This window comes from Pelodiscus sinensis, chromosome 7 (assembly GCF_052426305.1).
Source record: "Pelodiscus sinensis isolate ZL-2025 chromosome 7, ASM5242630v1, whole genome shotgun sequence".
Classification (NCBI taxonomy): Eukaryota; Metazoa; Chordata; order Testudines; family Trionychidae; genus Pelodiscus; species Pelodiscus sinensis.
In genome coordinates, this window is record NC_143058.1 from 67095631 (window position 1) to 67116706 (window position 21076).

The 21076-nt window shown below is 43.7% G+C and overlaps 1 protein-coding gene across 5 annotated transcripts in view; it reads right to left on the reverse strand.

Moving 5' to 3' along the window:
• DIP2A (DIP2 acetate--CoA ligase A) overlaps positions 1-21076 on the reverse strand; it is a 146359-nt gene that overhangs the window by 73388 nt on the left and 51895 nt on the right. For 2 of the 5 annotated variants that reach the window (XR_016350121.1, XM_075934130.2), the window contains exons 3-5: positions 16411-16530; positions 9894-10013; positions 805-1050 (exon numbers count right to left, since the gene is read on the reverse strand). Coding sequence is in view for 4 of the 5 variants with exons in the window: in XM_075934130.2 (XP_075790245.1) it covers positions 805-1050; positions 9894-10013; positions 16411-16530 (486 nt within the window). In the remaining variant the exon portion in view is untranslated. Of the gene's footprint in view, positions 1-804; positions 1051-9858; positions 10014-16410; positions 16531-21076 lie in introns of those variants that run through there. The other 3 variants (XM_089779985.1, XM_089779986.1, XM_075934133.2) reach the window with 3 other exon arrangements.

The window sequence follows — 21076 nt, forward strand, 5'->3', positions numbered from 1 at the left end:
TGGGGATCAGCAGGTTGTTGAAGTTGGAGAACCTCTGCCTTACATTTTAATTCTGGAGAGCAAAGGAGGGGTTTATTCTTTGTACCACTGAGTGTCCCAACTGCAGAGGACCAATACTCTGTAAGAACCATCTATAATGGGTCCAGCTCCCTGGAAACCCTGAGCTTTAGCCCCTCGATGGTAAGGAGAATGAGGCAGGACAATTGCTGACCGTCGCTTACAAATACGTTTTGTTCAACATTCACTTCCATTCCAGTATGGAGCATCTTTCTGAACTTGTCACACAACTCTCCTCTAGACAATAAACCTAAACCCAGATGCTTTGTGCACATCCTATATTAATCCAAACGTTTACAAACATCTCTCAGCACCTTCTCCATGTAAATCTTTTATAGCAGTCCAACAGATCTCATCTTCTTAGAGATTCTTCCACTGAATTACCTCTGAATACCAGAGCCGGAAGTTACTGGAGATAGACAAGTGGATGTCAGAAGGCTTGTCCTGAACATTTGTTATCTCATTTTGAAATTGTGTTTCTTATGTACTAGAAAGGTACCTTTGATTTGATTTACCAAGAGACTCATGTTTTAACAAGGGAATGGGTTGCTTGGCATTTGTAAGTATCTATTTCTATTTATGGTGGAAAATAATCCTGGATCACAATACCTGGTCTGTGGCTCCTACACTTTACTTAGGGATACTGATTAGTAAAATAATCCGTCTTCCATGTTTAACCACACTTGTATTTTTCAGATTTTTTTTTATCAATTTATTTACTCTTTGTAGCTACAAACAGGCACTAACCTAGCTGAGCGTGCGCCATGAGATCTGCAAGCACAGTGGCAGCAGCGGAGGCAGTAGCAGTATTGGAAGCAGCAGCAGGTTTCCCTCCTGGATGGGATGAGGTGGAAGATGCAGAGGATGAGGTGGAGGAGCCCTGCATAACCCGGTTAAGCCAGGGCTCTACGTTGGAATGGCTCTGGAACGGAGTGGAGGTGATCCTCCCTTGCCGACGTAACGAGCCCTCATCTTCTGATGCAGACGATGTGTCTGTGATTAAAATAACGATGACAGGCATGTAATGTAGGAATGACCCAATAAAGGGGAACATGAAGTCTTTCCATGTTCTCCATTTGGCATTTCTTATGCACAGAACATGAGACACGTACTAAGCGTATGACACACGCACATGCACAAATTCTGTTCTATTACCACCCTTTCATAGTGCTAGTGCTTAACTTCTATACAGGATCATTGGAAAACAATGTCAAAATCAGCAAAACATTTCATTTTAGCTGCTTTCTTTGGAAAGACAAAAATATAACTTGCTAAATAAACCACTTCTGTGTAAGCTATTGAATACATACAGTAACCATTTGAATAAGGACATGTACCCTTCAAACACAACTAGGGCTCTGTATTTTTGTGTAGTCTGAGTAGAACTACCCCCACAGTTAAGAATTTAAAATTTAGCTCTGTTTTCCACTTAAAACCCTGCATAATGTGAGTTTTCTTTCTAACTTCATAAAAACAATAACCAACAACACATCCAAAGGCCAACTCATTCACTGGTAGTAAATCTCTGTTGCTCAATGAAATATTTATTTCAAATGTGTTTAATTTCCTCACAGCAATAATAAACCAATTAAAAAAAGATATGTATATTACCTCTAGTCCAGTGCATTACATCAATGAAACTTATTAAGACCTTTTTTTTATAGTGGTACCAGTCAAGGATTGCTACAGCTAAGGTTTTATAACTCCCATTGTAACTGTCCCCTTAAAATTATTTACAACTCTCTGAAACTTTTATCTTTTGGACTCACACTTTCCATGTTAGAAATCACCATCTTTGGGCAGAAGACAAACAGCTCAGGGAAGCAAGATTTGCTTGGCTGAGAGTGAGAATGTAGAGAGAAATTCATTTTGTTGCATTATGGAAAAATTCTTGTCTTCTTTTTTTAAACAATAGCTCTCCAGCCAAAATAGCTGAGGTCTGAAGCTGAAATTTGGCATAGTAGTAGCCATAGCTGAAGACAGATGCATGCCTTTTCCTAAGAGAAACATGGTTTTGTTCTGACAGAAGTACTAGCATCTGAATGTCAGTGTTCATTGTATTTAGTTTGTTTTTGCTAAGTTCATTAAATGAAAAACTAAAGAATGACACACTGTGCACACGTTATCAACTAATGAGCTTTGCAAGGTATGTAGGGACTGAGAACTCAATGACCCACAGGACCATTCCCATTCTGTGTCTATCAGTGCCCATGGGGCTGACCGGTTTCTCCTGGCTATAACCTGATGTACTTTAGCAGCTAAGTGGCTGCGGAAAGTGCCCTGGTGAGAGAGTTCCAAAGCTACACAAGAACAAGCATTATCCTGTGCTAAAGCCTTGGCTCTCTGCCAGGCCAGGGCTTCTGCAGCAGCAAAGATCCTGGACGTGACAAGAGAAGAGTCCTTTTTGAGAAACAGCTACAATGCAAGGAAAGGGGTGTTCAGACGGTTTAGGAACCAAATAATTACAGATTATGGCTTTTAAAATGCTCTGTACAATTTGTGTACACCAGCAAAGTCTTGGAGGCTGCAGCTCCTCCTCTGGATATGTTTCTTCCACACTTTTTCAAATGATGCTACATGGGCAAGGAGGCAGAGTTAATGTCAAATACGTGAAATCTTACCTTTGATATTTCTTTGGATTAACCTTTGGATTCTTAACTGTTCAAACTGAATGCATAATTAACATAGTTTTGGTATGGAATTACAACTCCCCTATTACATGAGGCAACAAACATGAATATTGCCAGATGCTTCTCACATTATTCCCTGGGGTTATTAAGAGTTTAGCACTTTTCAGAATGACTGTTTTTATACAGTGCAAAACTATGAAGATTGAAGATTATTCTTGTGAAGAGAGAATCATCCAGTAGCTTCAAATGAGCTCAGTGAAGATAAACTTGACATTCTAATTCCACCTGACCATTTCTCTGCAAATTATGGACAGGACCGATATATTTTTACTCATAATGTATCTGGAACAATAGTTATTTGCAGAAATACAGCTGTGATAGATCACCATGGTTGGATTTGTGCCTTGTGTGTAATACTTCTGGGGAACTCCCATATCTTAAAAGTTCTTGGCTGCTAGCTCCAAGAGGGGCCATTTTAGCTGCCTGTAATGAGGCCAAAGCATCAATCCGTAATGCATGCAATTGCACTTACTCTGAGGTGAAAGGTGAATATGGAAAAAACTAACCTAAGTAGTGTTACCAATCCCCTCAAGTATGAAGAGAGTTGGGTGGTGTTCAATCTCCAAAATATCTCGAGAACCACAGTGACAATGAGTAGGTTTCCTGACACCAAATACAGATTCTCTAATAATGTTCCATACTTGGTTTCTGAAGGGCTGCACAGCGAATGCTACGTCAGCCCTACAAATCTCCTTGATGAAATCTGACCACAGGTTAGCTGCAAAAGCCAACATCCCTTAGACCAAATGTGTGCCAGCATGGTAACTGAAATCACAATTTAACAACACTTATGAAGAAAAAGCCCACTTTAAGATGGACATAAGAGCATGTTAAAAATGTTAACAGGATAAGACTAATTGATTAAAAGGGAATGCAACAATTTCTGAAAAGACTTTACCCTTGAATTTCATAGGATATGCAGCTTCCTCACACTAAGCTGGGGTGGGCAATAAAACGGCAGTTCAGCAGAGTTAGTGCCTAGCAGGCCGCTGCCGCTATATTTACTTGCACCTCCCCGGGTACTGGCATTTGCAGCTCCCATTGGAACAGACTGCCGTTCCCAGCCAATGAGAGCGGCAGAAAGCGATCCGCAGCCAACAGGAGCTGCAATTGCTGGCACCTGAAGAGGCACAGGTGAGTATAGCAATGGCAGCCTGCTAGGAGCTAACCCTAGTGGACTGGGCAGGTATTTGCCCACCACAGGTGTAAGCTGAAGTTACTGCCACCAAGGGGCGACATCTTCTGAGAGAAACCTCAGTCCTCAAGCATTTGGAAGAAACTTCATCAACACAGTCAGAACCACACAGAGAGATTAAAATGTTTATGCACTAAGTCCCACACTGTTCCAGATAGCAGGAAATTGAAAGAAAATTATTTACCTAGAACATTATTGCAAAAGCAAAACTGGCAAAGGTGCTATTTGGAAAGAAGTCTGTAATTCTGCTATATGAAGAACGGAGTCCATGAATATGAAAAGTGATCCATGTGGGACTTGTTTTAACAGGCCACAAATGTTTTCCACTTGCACTGTATGCCCATCTGCTAGACTACTTCCAGGCAGTAAGGAACCTCCGAGACCAACATCCAACTAACTCACTAGCAAACATGCTGATTGGAAAACATACCCAGGTTTAGATACAGGAAAGTGCCAGGATTCCATGTGCTCAGACATGGAAAACTTCTGAGTGCAATGGGATCAGCTACCAGCAGCAGTTTTACTTGGTCAAGACTTCCTTGACCAGTTATCAGGATCAATACCTTTCTTCTGACCATAGTCAAGTATGTACTGCCAGCGATAATCAGATATGCAACATCCCTTCCTAACAGACCAGGAAGGCGTAGACAAACGTTTTTTGTGATGCCTGCAGAACACCAGTAATTGTGTGTGTGTAGAAGTGGTGACAAAATTATTTACTACTTGAGCAGCCCCTGATCCAGGATATACTAATGAGTAACTTAGCTTGTTTGCAACCACATTATCCCTTCTGGCTTATAAGGGCCAACTAGTAATGGCTTTAAGGGTAATGTTCAATCCCAATATCCAGCTACAGAAGGAATAAGTGAGTCATATTTGCTTCCATATTTGTATTAGAAAACGTGACAGGATCAGAGAACCATTTGGGTTACCGCATACATGATGGTCTGGACAGTTAAGAGTACTCTTGTCTGCAGAGTTTGATGTTGATTTTGTTCTTGGAGCCATCACGTACCCTGAAAGGTGCAGAGCTATGCCATGTGAACTCCCCATCCGAGACAGCATGCATTCAAAGATACTCCATTTGGACTGGATCAATCTGGGAGACTCCCAATTACAGACTGTTCTTGAACTTCCACTCCATCAGGTACAGTACTGCAGTTTGTCCGTCATTCAGATGCAAAGCAGGAAACGTGAGGCTTGCAAACCTTGAGCCTTCAAGGCCCACAGTTGTTGCCTTGTGCTGGAGTGCAAGGAGTAACATACACCCCATGTGGACCTGCTGCTCAATGTATTCAGCATGGTCTGTGCTGAAAGCTTCTGAGTGGCAAATCCAAAGTGCCACGTCTCAGCCTCCGGTACATCCTTTTTAGATGAGCACCTGGTTGTATCATCTTCGGTTGTCTGAGAAATGAGCCTAGATGTTGGGTCTAAATCCTGGTGACTCCAGTGCTGGGAGAGACTGATTCTCATCCTACCAAAATGATATCCTTCTTGATGGGCCAATCCACCAAATAAGGGAAAACATTTGCTCTTAGTCTGTGTAGAACCATTACTAAGTATTATGTGAATTCATGCAGCACCAATACAAAAAAGGATTTAAAATGGATTGGGAGCTCTCCCCTTGGTGATATGGAACTCACTGGGTGATGTATCCTCTTGATACAGCAAGTCCCAAATTTCATAAGCAGTCCCAACCAGGTTCTTCCTAAGGGAGGGTACCTAGAGGTACCAGTTAACCATTTCTTTCACTACAGATAAGTTGGGGTCTTCTACTTCTTAAGGACCCTGCTGGGAGCAGTTTGCACCTAGCTACCTCAGTGACTGGCACGTCAGATTTTATATACCTCTCTGCATTTGCAGCCGGCTGATAAATTAAGTGAATGTATATCTTGCACTTTCTTCCTGACACTTATGTAAAGAGCATTCAAGTAGGGCACTTTGCAGAATTCAGATTAGATAAACTTCTCCAACCATGCTGCTCAAACGGGACTCAAAGCCCCGAGGTAATCAGGGCCATAAGGGGGGAAAGGGCTATTCCCCCCCCCCCCAGGGTAATCCTCCTGAGCAGACAACAGATGACTGGTTGCTTGCTTTTAATTCTATCAAAGCACCCGATGGTTTCGATTCCTAGAAGCAGGGTTCAGAATGCTGACTGCTGTGGAAAGAGAGCCAAAGAACTAGCAACATCCCTGCATCTAATAGAAGGAATATGCAGGCTTCTTTGCCAGTGCTTTCCCTTGTCAATTCAATGAGGGATGGTTGCCTAAGTAAATAAACTAAGCTTGAGCAACACACTTCCATTCTTCTCCCACAGGTCTCCACCATCATACAAGCCCCTGCTGCATCTATACACAAAAGCTCAATGCTCACAACCACGCTTGCCTGTGTGCTTAGATTCTGGAGGGAGCCGCTCATGCTGCCAATCAAGTGTGGTTCAGGCCTGAGGTCACACTGTTTCCATGCACCTCTAGATACCACTTAAAATGTATTTCAAGGAAGAAAATCACAAAGATGTTTCATTCACACACTTGCTGAAACAGACATTACAGGCTAGCAAACTCTCCTTCTGAAAAATGTGCAAGTGCACATTGTCAGGCTTTGCAATGGTGACAACAGTGACACACGAGACTTGTGTTAAGAAGGGGACCAATGACTTCCTTATCAACCACGGGGTCAGGACGGAAGCCACTCTTTTATTGGGGAATTATCAGCAGATACCTTAAACCAGCGGTTCCCAATTGCTGGCCTGTGGTGGCTGCTGGCACTCAAGCCAGCTGATCAAGCCAGCTCAACTCCAGCAGCTGTGGTGGCTGAGGTGGTAGGAGGAAGCAGAGCAGGAGGTGCCTCCTGCCTCCCTTTGCGCTTGGAGAGGGGGGAAGAGGCGATTTGCAAAGGAGGAGGGCACGCACATGCAACCAATGGCCACTCCCCTTGCCCGCCCATCTGCTTTTGCCACTGGCAGCAGTGTGGCTGAGGCAGCGGTAGGAGGCAGCAGAGCAGGAGGTGCCTCCCTCTGCCCTCAGTAATGGCAACTGGCCAGGGCTCCCTGCTCCCCTCCTTCTACCCACAGGTTGCGTGAGATGTGCCTGGGGACAGAGGAGCGTAAAAGAGAAGGGAACGTACGTGTCACCAATGGCCACTCCCGCTGTCTATGGCAGTAAGAGCCATGTCAGCTTTCTCCGGGGAGTCCAGGGATAGGTTGGGGGCAAAAGGATGTTGGGTGAGGATGTGCTGAGGTCAAAGGGGAGGAGGGTGTTGGCATGGGCTGTAGAGGTCAGACGTTAAAGGGTCAAAGGGTGTTACACACTGGGGAGTAAGGGGCTGCGTTGGGGCTGGACAGACAGGCAACATTTTGTTTGCATATTCATTATTTGCATAATGGCTTTGCAAATATGTAAATAAAATGTTGCAGGCCTGCCAAAAGTTTGGGAATGAGTTTGCCAGTCTGTGGCATAAAAAAAGTTGGGAACACATTAAGTGATGTATCCTGAAATACTTCCAGAAAAAACAGAATGGCCAACATAATTTTCTCAATAAATGGAGGGAAATTCCATTTTGCCTTTTATAGAGTAAAGAGTCTATAGAATTCAACAGCTTTTGCCTCCTCTACCTCAGAAACTGGAGCACTTAATGACAGCAAGTAGCTTTCCAGCAAGCCTTAGACCAATACTCCTGGTCATAGTACACTTCATCCCAGACAGACAACCCGAAGTGCTGAAGTGATGCAGAAAATGGTAGCACTGATGCTACTGAAGGAGAGACTGACCATGATAATGCCAAGACACCACAGCTGAGACTTCCAACCACCTTTCCTGGCCACTGGACTCCCTAAGCAGGGTGGATGTTTCAAGGGTTCTGAAGAGACGTGTCAGGCTGTCTCCTTGCATGGGAGCTGACACAGCGAGAAGCTATGCAGTCTTCACACGTGGCTGAGAGCTGAACTCTGGTTCACTTGAGGCTTTTAACTGTGAGGCAATCCAGGCCATCTTGAAATCTAACTTGTGAAAGGCATGGAGGGTGTCCAAGAGAAACTCCAGACACTCAGCTTAGAAAACCATATCCCTGCAAGCACAGAGCATGCCCAGCATGCCCCAAAGAAAACCGGTCATTTGTTATATTTCTCTGAAATTGTTAACAGATCATTAGAAGTGTCATCACACAAAAACGCTTGCAATGCTTTAAAAGTGATCAGCTTCTCTGTATCTGAAAGACAGGCAGGGTAAAGGGGAAGAGAAATAGAGGGCACAGACCATGAATGTAGACTGCCGCAGACATCCCTTCCAAGTACATTTGTATTAATAAAGGTAGGCAAAGAAACCATTAAAATGCATTACATCAGTGGTTCCCAACCTTTTGGGGCTGCGGAGCCACTCACGCGCCGTATTGCCCGGGGCAGAGGCCACCCTTGCACCTCGCACCCGGTACCGGCATGTGCCGCGCTCCTGGGGGCGGGGCCAGCACCGGCATGTGCCTCGCACCCAGGGCAGGGGCCACCCTTGCATCTCGCGCCCAGGATTGGCATGTGCCGCGTGCCCAGGGGCAGGGCCACCCATGCGCCATGGGCTGGCACCAGAATGAGCCGCGTTCCCGAATCAGGGGCCGCCCATGCACCTTGCGCCCGGGGCCGGCAGGGGCCGCCCATGTGCCAGGCACCTGGGGCCGGCACCACGTATGTGCCGCAAGCCTGGGGCAGGGGCTGACCATGCGCCTCGTGCCCGTGGCTGGCATCGTCATGTGCTGCGCACCCGGGGCACGGGCTGCCCATGCACCATGCGCCGGGGGCTGGCAGGGGCCGCCCATGTGCCGCAAGCCTGGGGCAGGGGCTGCCCATGTGCCTCGTGCCCGTGGCTGGCACCAGCCTGTGCTGCGCACCTGGGGTAGGGGCTGCCCATGCACCATGCGCCCGGGGCCAGCACTGCACATGTGTCACAAGCCCAGGGGCAGGGCCGGCCCAGCCCAGATTGTTCCGTGGGCACACTTAAATGCCACGGCGCCCGCGGGCACCGCGTTGGGGACCACTGCATTACGCAAAGGACATACAAATAGCAGAGCTTTCCTCAAAGGCACCAAGGGGGGGGGGGGGGAGGAGGAGATGTGGCCCAGCAAAGAGGACAACCTCACCATCCAGGATATTCTTTTCACTGTGTGCTAAAAAACGGAACTGAGGTGTAAGCATCAGAAGTCACTGTGGCTCTACTCCAGGCCAGCACACAAAATGTCCAAGACAGAATCAGTTGTTCTAAGCTTCAGAGTTGGTGAGAAATTCACTCTCATTTGCTTACAGGACACTGACCCCAAAGTAGGTAGCTTGCTAGGACAGCATGTATCTGGAGAAAGAGGTTTTTCTTATCCTTAAGATGATCTGTGATGAGAAGGCAAGAAACACCTTTCCTTTCTTTAAAGTAAGAACTTTTTTAATACTCTGGGCTGAACAGTCTCACACTCACAAGTGATGGGCTCCAGAAATGAACAATAAGTTAAACAAACTAGGAGGCTATTTTACAAACTAGAAGCTTTTTCATTAATTTTTGAAGTGTTCCCCACCAGCCATAAAGGCACCTCATGCAACATTTACTAAACAACAACAACAACAAATCAACAAAGCTCTGGCATATTTTGTTCAAGATGATATCTTTCAGAATGAGACTTCACAAATGAAGGCAAACAAGTGCTTTATGCTTGAGAAGGGCTACTATTCCCTCTAAAACTTTTCCAAAATTTTAAGAAAAAAGAGAAAATCTTGGGGAAGAACTGAAATGCTGACAGTGACCAAATCCAACCTACATTTAACATCAGGACCAACATTAAAAAAGCATGCAAAAAACTTACCGCACGCAACATGAGAGACTTAAAAAAATCAGCAGAATAAATGACACAATATTCATTCATTACATTTGCAATGTTTAACTTTACCTGACAATGTTTATGTATGGTGTCTTACTAGGTACCTGGAGGCGTGTATGTTTCTACTGAAGAGTGTACTAGAACAGAGCGTCTTTTTGAAGGCATGGGCATTTTCCTCTCTTTGTATTTAGCCAAAGCTGCTTGTACTGCTTCAGTGTGGACGTCTAGAGAGCAATAACCAACAACATCATTAGTTATGGAATTAGGTACAACTAAATTTTCCTTCCAGAACATCATATGCACCACAGATTTAATCTTGACAAATCAGTGGTGCCGCATCATGGCAGTAATTATTTAGTCTGACAACATACGATCAGGCCCCTTTTCTAGTAACCATTCATCTCACCAATACTTAGTTACTAAGTAGAAGCAATGTGTTTCCAGGCTTAACAGCAGCAGCTTTTATATTGTGTTGTAGAGTCAGAAAGCACCAAGGTCTAAAGGCCAATTACAGTAACAATAAAGTTTTCAGTATAGCAGCTGAGATATTCACATTTAATCACCTATCCTAGCAAACTCAGTGATGCATAGCCTTAGCACAAAATTTCCCCAAGTATCTTCTGATCCCCCTTTAGAAGATCTGAAGGTCTACACAGGATGCGTGGGATGTGAAGCAGAAAAACCTTTCCATTGTTTTTCCACAGTCTCGGTTTTCATTTTAAAAATAGTCTCAGCTGTTACAATTGGGGAGAAAACATTCAAAATGTGAAGTGAGTGTAATTGATGCAGAGATTTGTGCCTGAGTTTGCACCCAGCCTGAGAGAAGTCAGTGCTAACTCCAAACCAATTACTCTACTCCAAACCATGTTACAAGAGAAAGTAGATTAGGAATATAACAGCACTTCCAAAAATGGTTGGGGAAAGGGAGAGTGAGGCAGGGGGGCTTCAGAAAATGTATAAATTAAGATTTGTATACTTTTAATACCACATGACAAGATTGTAAGGTAGAACAATAGCTTTTATTTCACTGATGGGGACTCAGCTCCCAAAAGTTTAGGAAATATTGTAATACAGGCAGTCCCCGGGTTACGTACATGATAGGGACAGTAGGTTTGTTCTTAAGTTGAATCTGTATGTAAGTCTGAACTGGCGTCCAGATTCAGCCGCTGCTGAAACTGACCGCCAGTTCTGACTTACATACAGAATCAACTTAAGAACCCCAAGCGTCCCCAAGTCAGCTGCTGCTGAAACTGATCAGCAGCTGATTCCAGGAAGCCCGGGGCAGAGCAACTCTGCCTCGGGCTTCCTGTAGTCAGCGCTGGTCAGTTTCAGCAGCGGCTAAATCAGGACGCCTGGGGCAGAGCAGCTGGGGTGCTGCTGGGTTGCTCCAGTAGCGCCGCTCCTCGGCACTACTGGACCGACCCAGCAGCACCCCATCTGCTCTGCCCCAGGGGTCCTGATTCAGCCGCTGCTGAAACTGACCAGCAGCGGCTGAATCAGGACCAGAGCAGCTGGGGTGCTCCTGGGTTGGACCAGTAGCGCCCAGAGCGGCGCTGCGGGACCAACCGGCAGCACCCCAGCTGCTCTGCCACAGGCGTCCAGAGAAAAGCCTAGTCTGCTGGGGGGGGGGGGGGGGGAGGAGGAAGCGTACTAGCTGCGCCCCCCCCACCCCAGCAGACCAGGAAGACACGGGCGGCGGACTGAGACGCACCGCTGTCCCGCCGCCTGGGTCCTCCGCGGCTTTGCTCCCAGTCTCCCTGGTCTGCTGGAGACCAGACGACCAGGGAGACGGGGAGCAAAGCTTCTGAGGACGCCGGCAGTGGGACAGCCGCGGGGCGTCTGGGCTGTCCCGCTGCCGGCTTCCCCCGCGGCTTTGCAAAGCCTCGGGGAAGCCGGCAGCGGAGCAGCCCAGGCGCGCCCCGCTGCCCGAGCCCCCCCCTCGGCTTTGCAAAGCCGCGGGGAAGCCGGCAGCGGAGCAGCCCAGGCGCGCCCCGCTGCCCGAGCCCCCCCCTCGGCTTTGCAAAGCCGCGGGGAAGCCGGCAGCGGAGCAGCCCAGGCGCGCCTGGACTGCTCTGCTGCCGGCTTCCCCGCGGCTTTGCAAAGCCGCGGGGGGGGGGGGGGGGGGGAGGAGGAAGCGTACTAGCTGCGCCCCCCCCACCCCAGCAGACCAGGAAGACACGGGCGGCGGACTGAGACGCACCGCTGTCCCGCCGCCTGGGTCCTCCGCGGCTTTGCTCCCAGTCTCCCTGGTCTGCTGGAGACCAGACGACCAGGGAGACGGGGAGCAAAGCTTCTGAGGACGCCGGCAGTGGGACAGCCGCGGGGCGTCTGGGCTGTCCCGCTGCCGGCTCCCCCGCGGCTTTGCAAAGCCTCGGGGAAGCCGGCAGCGGAGCAGCCCAGGCGCGCCCCGCTGCCCGAGCCCCCCCCTCGGCTTTGCAAAGCCGCGGGGAAGCCGGCAGCGGAGCAGCCCAGGCGCGCCTGGACTGCTCTGCTGCCGGCTTCCCCGCGGCTTTGCAAAGCCGCGGGGGGGGGGGGGGGGGGGCGGGCTCGGGCAGCCCAGGCGCACCTGGGCTGCCCGAGCCTCTCCGCGGCTTTGCTCTGCGTCTTCCTGGTCTGCAGACCAGGGAGACGCAGAGAAAGCCCCAGAGTACACGGGCGGCAGGACCGCGAGGTCCCGCAGTCCGTGTGCTCTGGGGCAGCCCCGTTCGTATCTGCGGATCCGACTTACGTCGGATCCGCATAAGTCGGGGACTGCCTGTAGTTGTGTTATTTGTGACGTCTTCACCTTCTCCCCCTTAGTGTTATTTTTATGTTTTAGGAAAACTGGGCCTGATGAAAATAAGGAAATGACAGTAATGCCAAAGACTCTGTGCAAGCTTTGTCCACAAGACTTTGCCAGTCCATTTCAAACCTGGCCTACAGTCCACCAGGTATCACAAGCCTGGAGAGAAAGACAATCATACCCGCCTATGTGACTGTTTGGGAAGTTGGTAGATGTCCACCAGAAACTAGGCAGGTCAAATGCATACTTTCATTTATGGTCTAAGTAAAATTCAAACTCACGTGAAATACTAGCATGCTATATATAAACAAAAAATGTTGGTGAATATTCAGCATGTTGGATCTCATTTCCTGTCCTTCAACTCCTAAATACTAGCATCCAAGCATAAAATAATATTTTATTTACAGAAAAACAAATCTGAATGTTATCACCACAGTGTTCAACTTCTGGGTTTAAGAGTGATTTGCACCTATATAATGAAACTGTTAATAGTAGGGTTGGTTATATAATGCAAGGTATTGGAAATATATAATGCAAGAGGCAGAAGGACTATCACGCTCATAAGTGATTAACTTTTAATAAATGTGGCTTCACCAAAGTATTTTCAAAACTGCTTAAGAAATTAAATTCAGTTATGTTTGGAAATTACCTGCTCAAAGTCTATTCTTTGAAATAAAATCATTTAATGGGGAGAAAAAAAAGGAGTAAAAGTACACAGCCTTATTTTCATTTAATAGGAGCCAAATATGGTTTTGCATCCAACTTTTGCTAAGCACTAAAATTAATCTGAAGCATAATTATTTCAGAATTCATGCAGACACTGGTATGGTGACCAGAAGGCTTCTCTCATCAACAAAGCTATTGCCTCTGTGGGAGACGGGAGCATCTACGCTGATGGAAAATGCTTTTCTGTGGTGTAGGTAGTGTCTCTGGGAAGCACTACGACACTGGAAGTGTATACACACCTTTAGAAGCACAAATTGCCTTTTCTTCATCACTTCCAATATTTTCACCTGAGATACTTAGCAGCAGTTCACACCACAAAAGTCTTCTGGGTTCATCTACAACACTTCTTATCAATTTTGGTTAAAAAGCTAGTTAGCCAGAAAAGGGTCTTTTAAAATGGGACTTTGGTCACTCAAATAAAATAAAGATGGATGGGAGCTGCTGGCTGCACAGGTCTCATGTTGCACTAGTTTGCAAGCTCTCTGGATTTATTTCAAATAATCTTGGCCTCTGAAAGATGCCATATCTATATTATGTTTGTTGTTTAAAACAAACAAAAGGAAGTTTTTCTTCACTCAGTGCACAGTCAACCTGTGGAACTCCTTGCCAGAGGATGTAGTGAAGACTAGGACTAACAGGGTTCAAAAAAGAGGTAGATAGATTCACAGAGGTTAGGTTTATCAATGGCTATTAGCGAGGATGGCTAGGAATGGTGTCCCTAGCCGCTGTTTGTCTGGAAATGGGTGACAGGGGAGGGATCACATGAAGATTATCTGTTGTGTTCCCTCCCTCTGCAGCATCTGGTATTGGCCACTGTCGGCAGACAGGATACTGGGCTAGACGGACCTTTGGTCTGACTCAGTATGACCGTTCTTACGTTCTTACTGGATAAGACTAGTGGGTTCATCGTCTAGTACAATATCCTGTCTGTCACAGTGACCAGTAACTGTTAACAAGTTATAAGTAACATTCATTCAGAAGCTATATCAAGACAGGACTAATTTTTTCTTAACTGTACAAAACCTGGTCACTCAGAAAACTGGAAATGAAAAAAGAAAGGATTTGCTAGGTTTAGGAATCACGATAAACATCAACATTTTAAATGGAATTAAAATACATCAATGTCAATTTTGAACAAAGCTTCAGTGATACTAACCAAAGTTTTTGGAGCAAAGAAATGGAACAGCAGTGACAGCTAGTATGACTGTTCTCTAAAAGAGTATTCACACACACATTTATGTGTGTGTTAACTGAAATTGTTCCCAAAACTACCCCAAAACAATTAACAGTGAGAATACACTAGAACAAGAATTACAAACTGAGTTGTCAACCACACATTTCATTTGGAACCAGAAGTACACAAAACAAGTAGCCACAGGGGGAAAAAAACACAAATACAGTGAAGTGCTGTGCTAAATATGAGTTACTTAAAAAATTCCTTTTTTTTTGTTTGTTTTAAAAGAAGATTTGACAAGATAAGAAAGCTCTATACTGGTTTCATTTAAATTAAGATGGTTAAAAGCTGCATTTGTTTTGTGCATAAGTAAATTTCAAAGCTGTATTAAGTCAACATTGAAATGTTAAACTTTTGAAAGAACTGTAACAAGAGTTACAAACAACCTATATTCCCCAACATGTTCATAACTCTAACATTTCTATGCTAAACCTTTTCCCAGTATCATTTCATTATATCACCAACATAAAGTTAGACACAAAAGGTCTTTTATGGTTACTACCCTAGTTTGACCTTTCTCTACATCAAACCACGGTAGGTCTCTTACAGTATATTTTTAAGTATCAGAGGGGTAGCCGTGTTAATCTGAATCTGCAAAAGCGATGAAAAGTCCTGTGGCACCTTATAGACTAGATCTATTGGCGCATAAGCTTTCACGGGCAAAGACAAAAGTGGGTCTTTTCCCACGAAAGCTTATGCTCCAATAAATCTGTTAGTCTATAAAGTATTTTTAGATACATATAAAACATTGCTTGTTGATATTAACATATTGCAAATAAGTTTGAGAAAGAAAAGAGATATAATTCAGTCATTTGCTTTAAATTCTATACTAAAGTTAATCTTAAGCACTCCATTTAATTAGTTCTCTTTGACGTTTATTATTATGCTCATCGTCAAACTTCAGAAAATCTATTTTTTGGACAGGACATATCTTTCCGAAAAGTCCTTGCACGTGCTACCCAAACCACCGAAAAAAATCCCTTCAACCTTGAATTAATCAAAAACCAACCATAGAGGTGTAGTGCCTTCATTTTAAGAGCAGAGTTTTCTCAATGGGAATGCCAGTAATAAAAACATGAATAGCCAGAAATACTGGTGCCAAGCAGTTAAAAGCAAGGTGACTGAAGGGTTAATAACATATTACTTAGAAAATTCAGATTATGCAGCATTTGCTATAGATAGCTCTCTCCTTCCCAGTCCTGGGATATGTAGTTACCTTCCACAGCAAACCGAAACAACATTCTGTAGACTTACCAATTGAAAGCTTCCAAAAAGCACCTGCCTTTCTCAGTATTGTAAGAAGGAATTTCACATCGTAACACAATGTATTTTAGCCACCTGAGCAGTAACAATGGAAGCAGGATATGAGGAGGATATGGATATTTTTACAAAGATTTTCAAAAACAAGTTTGTTTGTTGCACTGAAGCATGTTTAAAAGTTCATGTAGAATATCCATTGTGATATTTCCCTTGTTTGTGTGTATTTGCTTCAAATCAGGAAATGTTTGAAAGGGACTTTGGTAAATATGGTAATTATATAACCCTACTGTGAAAAAAAATCACAGACTTGTAAATATTAGTACAGATTGCTCCAATAATAGGAAACCAGATTATCAGACAAGAGGAAATTGTTAAGCATGGTTTAAGTCCATAACAAGGAATATGATATATTTTCTTCACCAATCATTTTCTCCACTTCAGAGTTGGCCAAGCATTGTCTATGTGTATGTACATGTAGCAAAGCTGCTTGGACAGTTTTATTCAGATCTTGCTATTTCTAATATGGAAAGCATTTCACTCGGCTCCTCAAGCATAACATATGTATGTCTTTAAGGGTGTAACAAAGGGCACCTATTTTATCTGCATAGATGCTCCTTACCAGATCGGAAACGCTCATCTCTTGAGTTGGCAGAACGTGATTTTTGCTGTTTGGACACAGCAGCTGTAGGCTGTGAAGAACCTGGGATTCTGTTCTCTGCTTGCAGGGATGGATCTACACCTGAAATACAATTCCACCTCATAAAAACAATTCACATCTACAGACAGACAATATTTGGTCAGTGATATACACATTCTTTTGTCTCTCTTGGCAGCCAGATAACACACACACTCATCTACATAGCATATGAAAATGTTACAAAGCGTATGAGCTTATGACCTACTTTTTAGAAAAAGTAAAATATATCATCCAGGAGCTAGGTTTAAAAATGTTACCACAAGTTATAATGAAAAGTGATATATTTAAAAAAAAATACTGGATGCTGATTCACAAATATTAATTCATGCCACCTATCTGCAAAGCAGAACTGGAACATAGCTCAGTCAATATTTTAAAAACATCGAATTTTCTTACCTGCAGCTTCAGCTTTTATTACTCAAATCCAACAATCTGAACAGATGATCATTTCACCCAAAACTATCCAACATTTCTGACCAATTGAAAATACAACACCTTCTATCAAGAGACTGTAAAGAGAGCTTATCAAAAGTAGTTCCTTCATGCTAGTCCAGAGACACATTAATGGAAAGAAGTGATAGGCAGATTTAAATCCCAGAAACATTTCTCATAAGAAATTGTTCTGCATCACAGATCATCCTAGTGGACTGAAAGAACTTATTGTAAAATGTCAAGAAAAAAGGCCGAAACAAGGTGAACTGTTTTTTATTGTTCCAACTTTGGTTGGTGAGAGAATCTTTTGAGATAGACAAAGCTCTTCTTCAGATCTGGGAAAGGCACTCCCAGCCTCAGCAAAATGCAAGGTGGAACAGATTGTTCAGAATAAGTACTTAGTACCTACTATAAAAGACCGTTCAAGGTAGTGTGCCCCATTTATATCTCTGCAGTCACAGGACAAAAGGAAGGGTTAATGGGTTATAGATTGTTGTAATAAGCCATAAATCCAATTCAGTCTATAATTTTTAGTGTCTAGAAGAGTAATGAATTTAACCCCCAGACTCATCTTAGGAAAGTGTTATACAGGATTCCTTTAACTACATTCCAGATAAGAGAAAAAACATTAAATATGAAGGGGAAAAGAGTGCCTGGTAACAGCAGTACAACGTGGTGCTGCCTCAAATGGCAAAACCCTGCTAGTCAAAGAAATTACACAAGGGGTTGGAATGGGGGGCTTCAGCTGGTAACAACTGCCAGCTGAATAGTGGAAACACTATACTTGTGTTTCCAAAAACCTTTCCAGCCATTCCAAAGGAAAACATCCCCTTTTCCCAAAGGAAAGAACTGTAAATAATCAATTGTGAATAAAAGCAGAAATAATCTGATTGGAATCATTTAACTATGGGCAGTTTTGTTAAAAAAAAATCCCTAAAAAATCCCACAGGGTTTCCATTTGAACTTGGCTGCCTCTGAATGTACCAGCAGTGAATGCAATTTGGCAGTGGTGTAAAAAAATTAGAGCAACACAAGGTGTGCTCAGCAAAATATTTAAAAGAAATGCAAGTGTATTTGTGTAATTATGCAAGATGTTAAAGATCTAAACAAATACCATGGCTTATAAAACCCTTTTTTGAATGTATAATATAAATGAGCTTTTAAAAAATTCTGCTAAAAATCCATCTGAATCTTTCACTCACAAAAACGGACAGACATTTTTGAGCAGCTGCCAACATTTCCTTGGAGTCTTTGCTAAATTCCCTCTCACCACGTCACACAAAAATAGCTGGTATTCTCAAGCTTGGATACTTCAAAAGAAGAACTAGTGAATAGGGTTGCAGTTTGTGTCAGGGACAGTCGGAACCAAAACAGTAGGGGATGACCTTAGAGGAAAATGCTGCAAGAGGAGAATGAAAAATTAATGAATCAGTAACAATATCAAGGGGCTAGAGTGGCCACAAGAGCAGCCTTGCTAGGAACACCTAATCTTAAGTATCAGAGGGGTAGCCGTGTTAGTCTGAATCTGCAAAAGCGGCGAGGAGTCCTGTGGCACCTTATAGACTAACTGAAGTGTTGGAGCATAAGCTTCCGTGGGCAAAGACCCATGCTCCAACACTTCAGTTAGTCTATAAGGTGCCACAGGACTCCTCGCCGCTTTTACCTAATCTTAAGGTGGCTCTGAATATCACTCTGATGGTGTACCTGGAAATTCTAAGCACAAAAGAGTTTGAGGATCTAAAAAGAAGTCATAATCGGCGGTGTTTTCTTTTCAGATGGCTGCATGCTTTGGAAGCAGAAACCAACCTACCACCAAGATAGATCAATGAATACAAGAAATTGAGCTTAATCATTTAACACACTTCTCCAAAAGTTCAGCTTAACTATAGTGTATAGTAAATGTTATTAGGAAGTAAAAAACTATATGGTAGTGTTTTGTAAACCGCAAAAGAATATCTGTATTAAAACTAAGCAATTATAATAAAAGATAGAAATGCCCTAGTTTGGAAACAAATCCAGCTAATGATTTAGAATTAAAGCTATTAAGAAATATAGTTTAATAATGTTTAGTTTATTAAGGTGCCAAGTAGCGGTGCCAATTTTCCAATCACTGAACCAAGAAAAGAGTAAATGGAAGGGACATATGATTTATTATACTAGGAAAGCAATCATTTTAACTTATTGGGTCAAGTATTTTCACTGTGTTAACTATGTTTTCAAAATTACCTTACAAAGGTCAATCTTGATATCAACAACAGAATTGTTCCTGACAATGCATGAAGGTGCTGCTGTTGGTGGTATTACTGCAATTAAGATAGTCACCCTTTGGGCCTGTAGACTGCAGGAAACAAAAACGACCGAAGACTGGCTGGCAAATTATCTGGCCATAAATGAATGTTACGTGAAATCAAAGTGGGAGTAGGAATAAAGTAATTACAGAATAGACTGAAATAAAAAAGAAAGTAAAGATCAAAGCACCAGTAGAAAGAGATGAGTACTTGAGCGGAAACATTTAGGATGAAACCATCTCAGTAGCAAGAACTTAAGTTTCTAAGTTAGTTTTACATGTACCTATTCCTCTGTATTGGGTCACTTCCTTGAGGTACCCTCTTTATATTTGCAGATGGATAACTCCACAAACCTAGGTGATACTACAGAAGGCAAACCCTATCATTCTACTGCAAACTAGGACTTAACTGTTTCTAAGACAAAACCTTGTTTTATTTATTGAAGACAGTACTTGTTGAGGACTACATCCATGGCTAGCGTGAAGTTTTAAAAACAAATGTGTAGCAGAGCAAAAAAGTTTAAAATATTAGATTGTACATTTTAAATAAACAAAATGGCCAAACTGAACTTTTCAAATAGTTTGCAAAGCTTTGAAAACAGAAGCATAACATAAAAGCATCTCTTTAGGCATAAACATCAGATTAAATCTAAATTATAAGGGGCTTAAACACAAGTAGTCCTGTAATTACTTTTAACTCAAAGACTATACTATCAATTTTTATTTTAGAGTGATAACTTTAAAGTAAAGAATTTCTGGTAACAGATCAAAGCATTCCCCAAAATTATTTTCCAGAAGTGGTAGTGTGTGTCAGTTAGCAGCAGATATTGTAGTTTTTACAGCAAATGTAATGTTACAGTAAAACTCCATTGGTCCGGCATCCAATGCTCCGGCACTCCAGATGGTCCAGCACCATCGGCAACCCGGAAGTGCTCCGGGCAGCCAGACAATTGGAGCTGCTCTGAGCTGCTGAAACTGACCAGCAGCTGAATCAGGGGCAGAGCAGCTGGGGTGCTGCCGGGTTGGTCCCGCAGCGCCGAGGGGCAGCACTACGGGACCAACCCGGCAGCATCCCAGCTGCTCTGTCCCAGGCATCCCAGGAGCAGCTGGGGTGCTGCTGGGTTGGTCCTGTAGCGCCGCCCCTTGGCGCTACCGGACCAACCCAGCAGCACCCCAGCTGCTCTGCCGCAGGCGTCCCTGATTCAGCCGCTGCTGAAACCAGCAGCGGCTGAATCGGGGACGCCTAGGGCAGAGCTGGACTATCGGAAGGGGGGGATATGAGGGGTCTGGGGTGGCATCCCTCCCCACCCCACCCCAGAGCCCTCATAGCCCCCCCTTCCGACAGTCCGGCATATCTGATAATCCGGCACCCCCTGGGTCCTAAAGGTGCCTGATTATCGGAAGTTTACTGTAATTACAGCCACTTTATTACAAAGCCTGTGTGTTTTTTTTCAAAATGCCGTCGCTTGATGATGACACGTAACAGGGTATCCATTAATTAATAAATTAAATAGTCAGAAAAGACTGTAAAGAAAAGTCCAAATATAATAAGATATAAGTACAAGAAAGATCTAGAATAGAAATAAATACATTATAAATTTAATTAATTTATTTATTTATGAAAGGTAGTTTTAATAACTTTTTTAAAATTAAAATTTTCCAGTAATCTTACTCTTTTAAAGCAGTAACTGACACACTGACTAATTTATTAACCAAGGCAAAAAAATATACCTACAAGCTAAATGCTCCTAAACAAAATTCTCAGAAATATTAAGAACACTTTGATTAAAAACAAGTCTCACGTCTCACTCCAGATGCAAATTGCTGATGTAATAGTGTTAACAAAGAATAACTGTTAACAGAATTTTA